Below are 15,511 nucleotides of genomic sequence, written 5' to 3'. Positions count from 1 at the left end.
TACAAATTTTTGAATTTTTTTCTTCATTTTTCTAATCATTAAAAACATAATTTTGTCTAAGTAATTAAACAATTGTTTAACTATATATTTATCTCTTATGCAATTTTATATCAAATATTTTTAATATTATTTATTTAATAAACATTTAACTATTTAATCTCTCTTTATAAAAAATTCTCTTCTTTTCATAGTGAGTGTTACTTTAGTAAAAAATAATTGTCTCAAAATAAATGTTATTTATAATTTTTAATTATTTCTTTTATATTATCCTTTAATAATTATTATACAAATTTCAAAATATTATTATATTTTGTATTGATAATCATGAAAAACCACAAATACTTAAGATGAGTAGTTTAGTAAAATGATTTGCCTCTTTCTTCTAATTATTAATTATATTTCTTAATATATATACATAAATATTAAACAACATTCATCGCGAGACGGATGAAGTACATGAAAGGAATCTTTTTATTTAAGCAAACTACACACACACAAAAAAGAAATATTAATTTATTTATATATAAAAATTATTCACCTCTTGAAATTATCGATAAATTGTATAAAATAATTAAATTTAAAAATAAAATAAATTATTAATTTTTTCTATTTTACTGTAAGAGTTTTAATTTTGAATATATAAGCGACGTTAGTCAAATATCGAAGTTCTTAGCATAATAATTTGTTAAACAAATTAGTATGTTGACATTAGGCCAACCAAATCACGATAGCAAGGAAGTGTCAACTTACTCTTTCATAAACGTTTATCTTTTTTTCTTACTCACATAAATGTTTATCTTGAAGGGCCAAGAAATTATGATTTTCATCTCATAACAATATCGCAATCTAGTCAGCATCTTTCACCAATTAATTAAGGTTTTCACAAAGTGTTTATATGACTTGATTATTAATGTTATATTCGTTCGTTGTCAAAAGTTGATCACGCTTCAACAATTGATATAATATTATAATTACACCAACCATTGCCCTACTTTCATCTCTATGTCCCTCTTATAAAAAAGATCTTCCTGTTCCCCTAAAATCATTGGCTTAATTATAGGGTGGGGGAGTGGGGTGGGATTATCATGTGAGTTGAGTTAGTGTAATGGAGAGAATCTCGACTCGGATTATAGATATGAAATTAGTTTAAGATTCTCTATGTTTTATTTTTTATTTTTTTTATTACTATAATTTAATTTAGGCATATGAATATATAATGATATGATATTTAGTGGATTTAAATATTTTTATATGTATATTCTAAAATATTTTAAAATGATAATAATGTAGAAGAAAAATGGAAAAAAACTAGTATATATTTTTTATATGAGAATATAAAATACAATAATGCGATATTTTTCGGGACTCAAATATATTGAAAATATAATATACAATAATTCAATATTTATAATATAAGAGACTAAAATATCTAGTATTTAGAGACTAAACTGATAAAAAGAAAACTTTAGTGATGAAAATGAGCAATATTTATGACTTAAAAAGATCAAACTAGAATGGAAAAAGATAAAGAAACAAAGTAAAATTTAAATTTAACTTAAAAAACCAAAAATATCATTTAGCCTAACGTGAATTTATTAGCGAGAGGTTGACAAAAATTTTAAACTCCTCTAAATCAAACGACTCATTTTAGAGAATAAATTAAATAATATCAATAACTAATAAATAAATAAATAATTTGTATAATAATATAATATACACATATAAGACCAATTGCATATAGTTATAATATTTATCATTAATTACTTAATTTATTAACTTCTCAATTTAGAGAAGTCAAATTTTATTTTGTATCATGAATTTCTAAAAGTAAAACCGAATAACACCTATTCTCTCTTATTCTATTTTTTCTTTGATACTTTATAATATACTTAAAGTGAGATAAAGATCAATTCCATTTTTTCTCATTTTATTTATGATTTATTTGAAGAGATGTAAACCGAAAAAAAAAATAGTCAATAAATTCTTGCATTAAATAATTTTCATTGTCAGTAAATTTTTATTTACTTTTTAATTTCTCTATATTTATCTCTTAAAATGGATCATAATCTGGAGAGGAGAAAAATGAATAGATCCTAAATAAAAAATGTATCATTAGCGACCGGCCTAAAAACAAAAAAGCTTTGTTATTAAGCAAACTTGATTATTTGCATGCATGGTTTGCAGAAGTGTTCTCTTTCCCACATGGATCCTACTTGGCGCATCATTTTTCCATTCCCAAGTGGTGCAAACGTACAGCGAAGCACACGTGTAGAATGTCTATCCCACGTGCACTTGCGGTCAAAGTTACTTTTGTTTTGGCCGCATGATCTAGTCAATGGTCAAACCTCACTTTCATTTAATCATAATCCTCATATTATATCTTTCTTTTCTCATATTAGTAATGCTATTCTTTCCTCCTTCCTTTTTCACACATTCCTCACCTTCCTCCCACTTTCTTAACCATGCCATATTACTCGAATTGTGTGATTCTTCACACGTGCATGTGCAAACCACCTACATGGAATCATTAGTTACAATACCAACTTGCCTTAATTTTTATTATTTTCTTAATGCAAGGTTAACATTTTAAAGATCTGGCCATGTGACTATGTGACCCGTTGAGCTGGTAGTCATGTGATAAACGGTTAATCGAATCATTAGTTGGTTAGGTTATCGTTAAGAGAAAAGTTAACACTCTCACCCTACTTTATTTGCATGGTTTTTATTATTAAAAGGATAGTGTTAAAGATAAAAATTAAAATAATTTTTTATGTAATGAATATTTTTTTAATAAGTTTTGTACTTTTAAATTTTTAAAAGTGTCTTGAAAACATAAGGAATCGAGACATAGAAAATATTTATTGAAAAGCTTGACAAGGAATATATATTGTATATATTTTGCTATTATAAATTTTAAATTGTTCTCCTCAACATATCCGTTAGCTTTTGGCAGTTTTTTTTTGGACAGAAGTTAATAATGAAATTAAAAACAAGAAACTAAATTAAACAATTTATGAATTTCACTTAATAACTAAAGAAAATCTATAAAAATGTTTAAAGTAATTATTGAATTGAATACTCAATACATGTTTATAGATATTAATATAATAAAAATATTATTAATATTTTTAGTGGGAAAAAGTGTATCATTTATCATATCATTATTGGATGATTCAGTTGCTGTTGCTTTGCACGTGCGGTGGATTTCGTGGCTCTTTCTCGAGTTCAAACAACTAGTGTATGCCCGTGCTTGATTATTCTAAGATTATTCCTTCAAAAACAAAATTTATTCCAATATTATTAGTATTAACATGTTAGGATTAGATTAAATCATTGAGACTATTTCAAAATTTAATTATTTCTCTACCTCATTGTGCTTAATAGGAGCTTTCATAAGGTGAACAGAGCTCTACTGACTTTTATAAGAACTTTTACTTTTGATTGTTTGTTAAGCTTAATTAATCTCTCTTCATTAAAAAATGTTTTTTTTTTATATATATATTAAAAATTTGAAAAGATTTTTTGAATAGAAACATGCACGTTTTGCCCATATAGTCCTTTCGGATGGATGGTAAAGGTTGTGTATAAAATGTCACATGGGTGCAATGATTATTTATAAATTTCATGTTGTTGAGAGTATCTTATTCCTTTATTTATAGGCATCAACGTAGGCTCACATTAACCCAATCATTATGCTTGTTGATTCTTCAAATGATGAAAGGTTTCTATGTAATTATATGAAGCATGAAACAATGATTATAGTATACTAGTACTAAACTTAATTATTATATTATGTTCGAATTTCGTTTCCCATCTAAGATTTCTTTCTTTCTTTTCTTCATTGAACACTCTTTTTCAAATTCAGCCATGATTCATGGACCCCAAATATTATGAAAGGCCCACACGATATTAATTAACAAAGATTGGTGTCTTGTTGTGAGCATGAAAGGCCCATCTTATTGCTTTAAAAAATGTATAGACAAGTACCCTATAATTACAGGTGTGTCCCCTACTGTCAAGATCTAATGAGCAATTAGAGAAGCTTTTTGTTGGGTCAAAACGTGGTCTACTTGCATTAACGTATTAATACAGGCCATAGATTAATTAAGACTTAATTTCTTATTCGCTTTATAAAAGCTTTTGATGGAGAGCGAGAGTGTTGAGTTCTTTTAAGAATAGCTACCACGTTGAAATATCACACGATATTTTTATTTATATGATTACTTGAGATTTTAAATTATAATTTTTAAAATAGATAATTCTTTAAAATTAATTAAAAAATAGTTTATAAGTACTAATAAAGTAAAATTAATTTTAAAAATTATTTATCTTTATTGTTTTAATTTATTTTTTTATGCAATTTTATATAATAGTTCATCTTTTTATAACAAACACTCTCTAGAATAATTTAAAGATCTAAAATTGATCAATAAAATTCGTCTTTCAACATAATAGTCTAATTCAAAAAAGGAACTTTGTTATAAGTGCATGTTGTTTGACATATCATGATCTTATTAACTAAACACATGTTAGTCAACTAAATACCAAATTTTGCATGACTACAACAATTATCATATTCAATATATATAGGCTAAATTATATTCATATTGAGCTTATTTGTTTTTAACATCGTTTTGAAATATCAATAATCGTTTAATCAAATATGGAATAGTTCAAACTTAAATTTGATATTTTAATTATAAAATTAAAATTAAAATATATTATATTTGGACCATTTTATAGACACGTTGAGTGCATCAAATTCAAATTCGTAAAAAATATCAACAAATCAATGATTATATAAAGTCTTAAAATCATCGAATTTCTGAAAAGTTTGATCAAGCATGATAAAATATTTTAAAAGAAACTATTTCAATGAAAAAGTTTTTAAACACATTCATTGTTATAAAAACAATGCAATAAAATATAAAATTAAAGTATCTTAAAGTTAATTTAGAATATTTATAAGTATATAATAGAAAGAGTTTTAAAATTTTGAGAAAAAAAAAAAATGAATCTTAAAATTTATGGCAGCCAATATTATATTAACAATCGCAATACAAATAAGTCGTTGAGTTGAATGATTTTTTAAAAGTACCCCTAAAAAGATACATGTGTAAATATTAGGAGGTTACTAAGAATTTCACTATTTTTTTGAGTTCAAATAATTTTGTAATTGTTCATTTAACTTTTTGTTTGTTATTTTTTTATTGAATTTTAATCATTTTATAATTATTCATTTAACTTTTTGTTTGTTATATTTTTTATTGAATTTTAGTCATCGATAATATAAAATTAAATAAAACATACTACTAAATCCTAACTACTTAAAGTGTAATTGAAGGTGGCATTATTAACATAACACTTGGAGAAGGCTTTTTTTTCCTAAAAAAATAGGAAACTTAGGCCAAAGATGCATTCTAATTGAAAATAAACTTTTCTATGTAAACTTCTAAAAAAAAGACATATTTTTATGCTATTCGTATGTATTTTATGAAATAATATGCGGTACTTTCTCAGCCCTTACATTTGAGAGCTTATTTTTTACCCTACATACTTTTCAGAAATACATCCATATATACACATTTTTTTTTTTGTCGAAATGTGTAATTCCAGACAATAATACAATTTTTACCTTCTAAACATATACTTCTTAAAAAACGTTAATTTCTGATGTAATTTCTGGTCTATTCGGCCCAAATTAGTTGTACAAGGAGGCCCAATTCAATTGACAAGAAAAAAAAAAAGTGTTTCAAAAACCCTCCAACTCCAATCCGTGAAAAGTTTCCCTCTCCGAAATAGAGAATCATTCCGTTCTAAGCATCGATGTGTTCGTTCCGTGAACTGTAATCACCATCATTTTCCAATCTCGCACCTTATTCTTGCATTCGTGAAAATCTCTCGGACTTCACCGTTTCTTTATCATCGCTGTAATAATGGATAGGAAGCTCAACGGAGGCACCACCGTTTCGTCGAGCTCCAGCGGTGGCGCCGCCATTACAAGATCTTTTTCACCAACACTACAACCTAATTACAGTAGCCGATTAGTTCAGGTACTCTCAGTTCAGTCTCAATTTTAGTTGCTGCGTTTTATCGTCATTGAGTTCCTTCGTAAACCCTAGCTTCTAATCGTTAACGCACCGTTTGGTTCGAAATTTTGTACCCTAACTTTTTTTTCTCTTTCTCATTATAACTGCTTGTTCTGTTAGTGTTTAAATTATTTGAATGATGATGATAAGCTTCTCGTTCTTCTGCCGCTGTTGGTGATTTGTGTGTTGCATTAGTTTGCTCTAATCTGTGTACTTACCATTCAAGTTTGATTAGCCTGATTCTCTGAGTGGAATCATGAACTCCTTAGTTATGCTATCCAATTTACCTCAAATATGATTCCAACTATGAAGACGAATATTGGCACATCCACTTGACAGGATACTGTCGTGGACACCCGTAATAATTTGAGAAAATGAATTAATTGAATAGAATCAAGGTGACGGTTTTGTGTCGGTGTCGGACAATAGGACACATCTTGTTCAGAAGTGTTGGTGTTACATAGGATTCCAATACAACTCAATGGGTTACACCCTGGTGCCATTTTTGAAATGTAGAATTTATATTGGAAATTAGGATGAGTACTGTAACAAGTGTTTTAAAGCACTATTTGAGGTTCTTGTGCACTTTAAACCTACGAAGAAATTGAATCCTTGTCCATTCTTGAACATATTAATAATTAATTATTTTACAAATTTCATGCTTCTTAGTACTTTGTCTGTGCTATATGTCATGGTCTTGTGGCATAGAAATTTTGTAGGTTGAGGTAACGAGTTATGAATTGATCATAGAAAGTGAGCACATGTCATTTGTGGAACATATTTATAATCACTGCGTCATAATTATCAAGCATGTATATCAGACCTAAAAACCACTATTGGGAATTGGGATGACTTTGACTGCTAATCTGAGTTTATGTATACATATTAAATAATTGATACCATATAAATGCCAAAAAACTAATAAAATAATACTCAAAATTCATAAAATATTCATATTCATCAATTACAATTAAATATCTCAAGTCTTGAGAAAAACCTAAATGTAAATACCATCAAAGTCAAGTAAGCAGACAAGTTTAAGCATCTACGGGTTAAAATAGCTAAACATCATAATTAAAATGGCAAATAAAACAAATTTTATTTTCTGTGGCATTTAGAGGCCATCACGGCTGCAAAGCCGCTGTAGCAGGTGCTACAGCAGACCTCTCTGCTAAATACTTCGAACAGCTGCCACTGGCTGCTCTACTCCGCTATGCTGCTATAATCTGTAGTGCGCTATTGACAACATAGCTGGTAATATTTATTTTTATGGATAGTGCATAGTTGTTACCCAGGTTCAATGCTTAATTTAGTTGTAAATGAAATTTAACTAAGCACACTTAGCTGCAGAAAAAAATTGTATGTTTCTGTAAATGAGTTAATTTTCATGTTCAAGATACAGATTTGAGGTTAGCATTTCATATTTTTCAAATAAAAAAATGACTGTTTTAAGAAAAGGAAAAATATGGCCTTTTGATGTTTTATTTCAGGAAACATTGGAGCACTTGGCTTCCATTGATCTGATTGACTTGTGCAAAGAAGCTAAAGTTGAACGCTGCCGGGCTACTAGAGACTTGAGCAGCTGTGGTCGCTACGTCCACCATGTGTTGAATTCATGTGGGCATGCCTCATTATGCGAAGAATGTAGTCAGCGGTGTGATATCTGTCCAATTTGTAGAATCCCAATTCCAAAGAGTGGTACTAAACTGCGTCACCGACTTTATTACGAGTGCTTGGAAGCTGGCCTTATTTCCAAAAGGTGTGATGAAAGATTTCAAGAAATAGAAGATGGGGAGAAACAACTAACTGCTGACGTCCAACGCCTTTATTCTTTATTTGACGTCGCACTTGAGAATAACTTGGTTTCCTTAATTTGCCATTGTATCCTTTCAGTCACTCATTTTATGGCACATTTTTTTTTCAATTTTAATGAAAACACCTACTAATTGGTATGGAAATGTATGCTAGAAAATTTGGTGTGACATATTAGAGCTATGTAAAACTCAATGTTTGTTTTTCTTCTCCCCTTCCCGTGTTTCGATTTGGTTATATTTTCTTGTTATGCCCCCTATTATCTCTACGTTGCATTTTCTTGACCAGTAATTCTACAGACATTACAGATGTATGTATGGATGAAACTGCTGTTTCCAGTGATCCTGTCATAGCATTTTTGTTGGATGAAGTGGTAGTGAAGGATTGGTGCAAGAGGACATTCAAAAATATCATGACTGAACTGCATGGAATTTGTATCCTCAAACCTTTTTTAATTGTTGGCTTCTAAAGCTAACTAGTATTATGACCTATTTTTCGGACTCGTTCATATATTTGCCTTCCTAACACTGTTTACTAGATAATCTTGACATCTTAGGAATGAAAGAGAGATTAAGTTTACTTCTGAAATTTTCATTATACTTGAAGGGCATATCAAATGTGCTAGACATTTTGGAATCATCTTTTAAGGGTACTCTTTCAGCGCAACTTCATGATCTACACCATCTTCAAGAGAGCATATTAAAGACAAAGCAGGTTTAGTTTTGCAAGATTTTGTGTTCAATGGAGAATCCTATAAATTTTACAATTTTGCGTTGATATTTGATTTGACATGTTTCTTTCTCAGATTATGTGCTGTAAAATCACCTTGATAAATTTGTAGATATCTATTTTTTATGGCATTTCAAGCTATTTCCTTTATGCTATGTGTTTTAAGTTTAAATGATGTAATGTTTTTGCTGTATGTGATTCATACCCTAATCTTAAAAAGTGTGTAGTGTCAGTTGGTGGCCTTTGTATACCCTTACTTCAATCTCTATCTATCTCGCTCTATCCTAGACAAATGAAGTTCTTATAAGTTAAAAGTATAAAATAGTTCGTCGCAATCCTCATTCTGATGAATAATTTATTTGATTGTTCTACCCAGCATATGGAGATTATTATTTGGTGTACGAGGCATCAATTTTTGGAGAATGTGAGATCTCGTTTTTCCGACACTTCATCCTGGGCTTCCGTTGTCCGCAAACGGAAATCAGAAGCAGTTAGACGTGCTTGGCCTGATGCAACAAATGAATCCGTGGAGTCAAAAGGACATGACGGTTCTCTATTTATTGAAGATGCATTGAATAATCTTGATTTGGAGGAGGAGACGATGCCTGGAATTGGAGATGGATTAGAAGTTGCAGCCTTGCAGAAAGATGGAGCATCAATTTTCAGGTCTAATACTAATCAGGTTCTGGGTTACTATCCCTTCAAAAATCTTCGAGCAGCTGCAGACTTACTGTTTTTGCGTGGAAGTTCTGATGTAGTGATTGCAAAACAAGCAATTGTATCCTTTTACTATTCTCACCTTTTATTGCGGGTTTGGAACTCTGGATGTTATTGTTGGTAATGATTATTATTTTGGTCAATATTACTTTCTTTCCTAAACTTCTGTAGTTTCTGTATTATTTGTACGATCGCTTCTGGACTATTCCTGATGAAGAATGGAGAGACATATTAGAAGACTTTGCAGCTACATTTAATGTTAGCAGGCACTCATTACTTGAGTCTTTGACTTTTTACCTTCTCGATGATCACACGGAGGAGGCTTTACAGGTAACTTTGACATAATATTATGCTTGACGAGTTTCCATGCTTCTTTACCTTAGTCAAAACAAAAAATGATAAACTATTTGTGTCAAGATTGCTTTACATTTTTTTTTCAACTACTAACTTATAATATGCAATATATTCAACTAGGGAAAATAATCTAGGCACTGAATCTATATTTCCATCAATCATATTGGAATCTTATATTTGATCCTTAATATAAAGCATGAGCTGGTAAAAATGTAGTTGGGCTTGATATAAAGTGCTAGCTGGTAAGAATATAGTTGCATTGTTTACCAGTGGCATCGAATAATATCACAGAAATTGAATCCACCCTTCCCAATATTAAAAGAAGCCAAAATACTGATCTCGGAATAGTTGTGTAAAAATTTGTTGCATGTCATAATATTAGTTCCTAATGTGGACCTGTTCATTTTCCATTTAGAGTAGTAATGTGATTTATTATTCTGTTAGGAAGCGTGTCGCCTTCTTCCTGAAATATCTGGCCCAACTTCCCATCCTAAAATTGCCGAAGTACTGTTAGAAAGGGATAGTCCTGATACAGCTCTCATGGTTTTGAGATGGTCTGGGCGGGATGGTGGACTACAGATGACTTCACTTAGGGATGCTGTCACTGCAGTGCGGGTAAGGGTTGAGTGTGGGCTTCTGACCGAGGCATTTATGCATCAGAGAGTTCTCTGCACCAAAGCCAAAGAAAAGACTTTCAATAAAGGATCTTCTGGTGATACTAAGGAGAAACAAAAAGGCAAATATATTAATGGGGTTGAGTGGGTGGACGTCCTTGTAACCGAGATTTGTTGCCTCTGTATTCGGAGAAATTTGGTGGACCGAATGCTAGAATTGCCATGGAATTCTGATGAAGAGAAATATATACACAAGTGTCTTTTGGATTATGCTATTGAAGACCCCACAAGGACAACTGGAAGTCTATTGGTTGTGTTTTATATCCAGGTAATCCACTTCAGGATCTTGTTCATAACATTGGTGTTATTAATTTTTTGATCTTGTTAGTCCATCATTCTTGTTGCTTTGGGTGGTTTTTGCAGTTGTAATTTTGAAATCTCGGGAATGTCACTTTGCTTCCCAATCCCCATGTTTAATTATGGTCAATATCACACATGTCACTATTATGCACCTATTTGGGTTTGCATATTCTTGGTAACAGAACAATATCTTAGTATCTACTATCACCAAGTCTTTGCTTGGCATTACCTATATCCCATCCCGGTGCTAGTATAGTTCCCTCTGGCTTGTCCTTCCAGATCCATTATTGTTAGAGAAAGGGTTTTTTGCCTCCCAAAATTGTCTGCATTTTCCTCACCGAATCCGTAGCTTGTATGGGCTTAATATCCAACTTGCTTCCCGGATTTTCTTGATGTGATCCTCTTTAATATTTTATTTATGGCCAGTTAAGTGATATCTTTTGTGGATATGATTGATAAACATGTTCTTTAAAGCCTGATCCATGGATCATAATGTGTGCTGTTAACCTCGGTATCGATGTGGACTTTATGTACCTAACTTTGATATAAGGTTATAATTCTTGGCATAAACATGTTTAACTTTGTTTTGCTTTAGCATAACTCTGACAGTAATATTTTGACTAGCATGAGGCAGAATTATGGCTTATAAATTTATCTGTGTTTCAGCGCTACAGATATTCTGAAGCATATCAAGTTCATATTAAACTTGAAAAGGTGGAGCAAGGCTTAATTTCAAAAGGTTCTATAAGTGAAGAATCATTACCAAGATTAGGAACAGCTATTCAATGGAGAGCCAATTTGGTTGTAAGTAATTTAAAATATATGTTTTTTGAAGCAAACATTTTCTGCCAGACTTCTTATCCTCAAACCGAGACAGGCATTTGTTAATTTTTCTTGTGCTCGTTCTGTAAATAATGATCATGTTTAGACAATTCTTTCATTGTTACATTGAGCTTATGAAATAGTTATACATTTGAATATAACAGAATAGATGCCTGGAGTTGTTGCCAGAAGTTGAGCAGCAACAGCTGAGAAATGGAAACTTGGAAGAGGGTGCTGCTACTTCTCATGGGGTAGCTGAAAGTCCTAATAAAGTTGATGTTCATCAGATTCAAGATTCAACGTCAACCAGTTTATTGATTCCTTCATCTGACAATCCTACCCCCATGCTGCATAAAGATCATACTACCGGATTGTTGGGTTCATCAACTTTAACAACTTCAACTAAAATAGGCACACCTTTCCCCACTACTGGCCCTGATCTTGGTAATTTCATTAACCCATCATATCCCCACGAGGGGTTATTTACCAATAATGAGAGGGTTTCAAGTCGTAAAGGTAAAATTGGCAAAAGTCTTAGATATGATAGCACGCCAACTCCAAGGAATCATAGGATCCGTCTCACCAATGGTTCACCACCTCTTAAAGGATTTAGCAGATCACAAAGCAATTCCCAGGAAAACGTGCAAGACAAAATATTGCCTGGATTTGAACGGAACCTGCTTTTTGGCCACGATCAAATTACCAGTCCCATGTACTCCTGGAAGACTACAGCTAATCCTGTTACTAGATCGACACTCAGCTCTCCTAAAGAATTTGCAAATGACCTCCCAAATATGTATAGTAGAAACGTACAATCACATAAAGATGATAATGATTGGAATATAGTGTCCACTAATGATCCAATGGATGTTTCTCAGAGGTAAGAATCTACGCTTTTTTTTGATACCAACTGTTATATACAATAATGCTTTTTAATATTCATTGAGAAGTGATTGATAGTGTATACTGATTGCTTCTGTGAACTTCATTTCTTTAGCCATACGGAGAAGAAAGTAAATAACGAAGGAAACATCAATGGTGGACTGAGATGGAGATCTGATGAAACTAGTGATGAGGAAGCAGAGCAGGGTCTGGAAAAAGTGATGGATATTGCTAATCATGCCACTCCATCCAGGACAACTAGACGAAGCAGAGTTGCCAAGAGATGAAGCACCACTTTTTTGGTAATACAGTTCTGGGAATTTCTTTGAGAAGAAACGGGAAAGTGCATATGAAACAGTAATTTTTTAGGATGAGAGCTTTGCTTTTATGGAACTTCGAGCTTTTACTTGCACATTTACACTGGTCTCGGTATTGCAACTAATATTTAACGAAGGAAAATATTAATTGAAAGGTGTATTTTTTATGTCCTTTTCCTTCATTGTTTATCCGAGTTATATTTTCTTCTCTTGGAGACAGATTTATTTAAAACATAATTAGATTTTAAGCAAATTTCAGGCAGCTAGTAGTAGTAGTAGGGAATGTATTGATGTATTGATATTCTCTATTGTGAAGCGTGGAAGGTTGAGTTCACAGGCTGGCGTTTCTAAGTTTGGTATAAAAAAATTCGCACTTCCTGGGGTCAAGAGTTTTGGCAGCTAGCTTTATATTGTAACGATGATGTTGATGATGAATAATAATTAACTTCAGACACTCAAATGCTTAAATAGATTGTATCTGGCTTGTATAAATATATCTCAAAAATATTAGTTCGTTGATTTTTTGGTAAGAAATTTGCCAGAATAAGACAATGTGCTAGTTTTATGCTATTGTGTCTATCGACATTTTTTTTACACTTTACAGATTAAAGTGAAATACTTCCATTGACTATAAGAAAATTAACTGACTAAATTTTGACTAATATATTTGTTGTAGGACATTAACCATTATTATTATATTTGTTGATGATTACGATTTGTACTTTGAAGCAGAACTAATTTGTATGACTTAAATCTAGCTTAACTTAATGATAGATGAGTGTTTGCTGTCACTTTATAGTTCATATACAATTAAATTTGAGCAAATTACAGATATTTCACAGCAATTTCTGAATAATTTAAACATAAAATATTAATTGAAATTTTTGATAAAATGTATTCTGATATTGCTTTTTTATCAAAAAAATTTTTTTTGAATAAATAAACAAAATGAGTATATTAAATTTTAGAATATTAATAAACTATTTTGAAAATTTATTTTAACATTAAAGTCGGCCTCTATAATTTTAATTTTGAATTATGACCTAATTTCAAATAAAAAATTATATCAAAATAAAAAAAATAAGGAATTAAATCACACCACAATTTCATTTGAATTGATTATATATTACAGCTTTTAGAATATTTTTTGAACCCAACTATAAATCTATAATACAAAATTTAATTCATAATCATATCAATATTGAATAAGTAATTAATCATTTCCAATGTCAATAAAATAATTCAAAAATAACTATTACAATACTAAATATTGGTAACAAATTAAGGTTGTAATTGTTTACAGTTCGGAGTTAGTTTAAATTTTAATGAGTGAAATTTCAATGTATTGAAAAATAGATAAATATTTTAAGGTTTTTCAATTTAACAATGGATACTTTCACATTCAACTTAAAAGAATGAATTAAGAGTTTTTAGAATTTATTGGAATTGTAGAGTACTTTTTTGGATAAAACTAAATTCTCTGTTATATAAATAGAGAGACTAGTAAAGAAGTGAAGTATTCTCAAATTTGGATGATCACGAAAAAAATTGTAGAATCTCAATTTTGGATGATTATGTAGAGAGTTGAGGTATCCTCAAATATGACCTGATGAGAAGAGGGTGTGGGTGATTATTTGTTGTCGTGAGATGTGAGTGTTAACATTCCTTGTAATTCTTAGACGTGAGAGTGTATTGTAGATTGATATACATATAAAGTTAAGTTACAAATCGTTGTAAATTTATTTGAGATGGTGAACATAATTATATTGAGATATTCTCGTAGATGTAGGCAAAACGTGTCAAACCACGCAAATTGTTGTGTGTTTCTTTGTTCCTTTATTTGTGGTGTGTATTTATGTATAAGATCATAGGTGTGTGAATTGAATTTTCCCAACAATGGTATCATGGTTTTCAGAAACCAGCTCAAAGCCATTAGCAAGACTATATAGTTGGCACATACGAGTATCGAATCATAATGAAGTTGAAAGTGGATCCACGTGAGATGCTTATACCGAAAGTTTTTCTAACAATTGAGTTTAAGCGACATGTTTTGTTAATTGTCACTAACGGTGGTATAAGCACGTATGAAACATCACCATTTTCAATACTCATATGAATGTAGAGATAAAAAAAACTATGGTGGAGAACACACTCAAGTTTGTTTGAAGTAAGCTTACAAGGAGTCGAAGCGGAAGATTGCTTATTCTTGTATGGGATAAGAATTTGCTACTCATTATAGTCAAGAAATGAGAAGGGCAAATAATGTTGGCAAAAATGAAAGACAAAAAAAGATGATAGAGAAGTTTGAAAATTTTAATTGAGAGAAGATTTGTTTAGAATTAATTCAAATTTCAAAGTGTGAAATTTCAATACGTGAAAAAAGGGGATGAATATTTTAACGTCTTTGAATTTGACCATTAAGACTTGAACATTCATCTTAGAAAAATGAATTACGAGTTTCTAAAACTCATTGGAATTATGAAATATTATCTCTTTTTGGATGAAGTCAAATAATCTATCCTAAAAATAATGAGACTAATAAAGAGGTGAAGAATTCTCAAATTTTAGTGATCAGAAAAATAGTTGTAGAATCTCCATTTTAGGTAATTACATTATGATTGAGATTTCCCCACTATGTTCTTGTGTGAGGAGAGTGTGGGTGAATATTTGTTGTTATGAGACGTGAGTGTCATTGTTTCTTGTAACTCTCATATGTGATATAATATTATAGAGTGATATACATATTGAGTTGAGTTATAAATTATTATAATTTTATTTGAGATAATAACTATAATTATTTTGAAATATTTTCGTG

At 30.6% G+C, this 15,511-nt stretch overlaps 1 protein-coding gene across 1 annotated transcript; it reads left to right on the top strand.

Moving 5' to 3' along the window:
• The first annotated feature begins 5,763 nt into the window (after window positions 1–5,763).
• On the top strand, window positions 5,764–13,292 carry LOC101509472 (E3 ubiquitin-protein ligase HOS1). Its single transcript, XM_004511654.4, has 10 exons — window positions 5,764–6,053; window positions 7,580–7,970; window positions 8,201–8,335; window positions 8,440–8,615; window positions 9,007–9,408; window positions 9,519–9,677; window positions 10,146–10,643; window positions 11,342–11,479; window positions 11,662–12,377; window positions 12,495–13,292. The coding sequence occupies exons 1-10, from the start codon at window positions 5,937–5,939 to the stop codon at window positions 12,664–12,666; spliced, it is 2,904 nt and encodes a 967-aa protein (XP_004511711.1). The 5' UTR covers window positions 5,764–5,936; the 3' UTR covers window positions 12,667–13,292.
• Window positions 13,293–15,511: the final 2,219 nt, after the last annotated feature.

The sequence above is a fragment of the Cicer arietinum genome, chromosome 8, assembly GCF_000331145.2.
Source record: "Cicer arietinum cultivar CDC Frontier isolate Library 1 chromosome 8, Cicar.CDCFrontier_v2.0, whole genome shotgun sequence".
In the NCBI taxonomy this organism is placed as follows: Eukaryota; Viridiplantae; Streptophyta; class Magnoliopsida; order Fabales; family Fabaceae; genus Cicer; species Cicer arietinum.
This window is presented reverse-complemented; position numbering and strand designations above follow the sequence as displayed.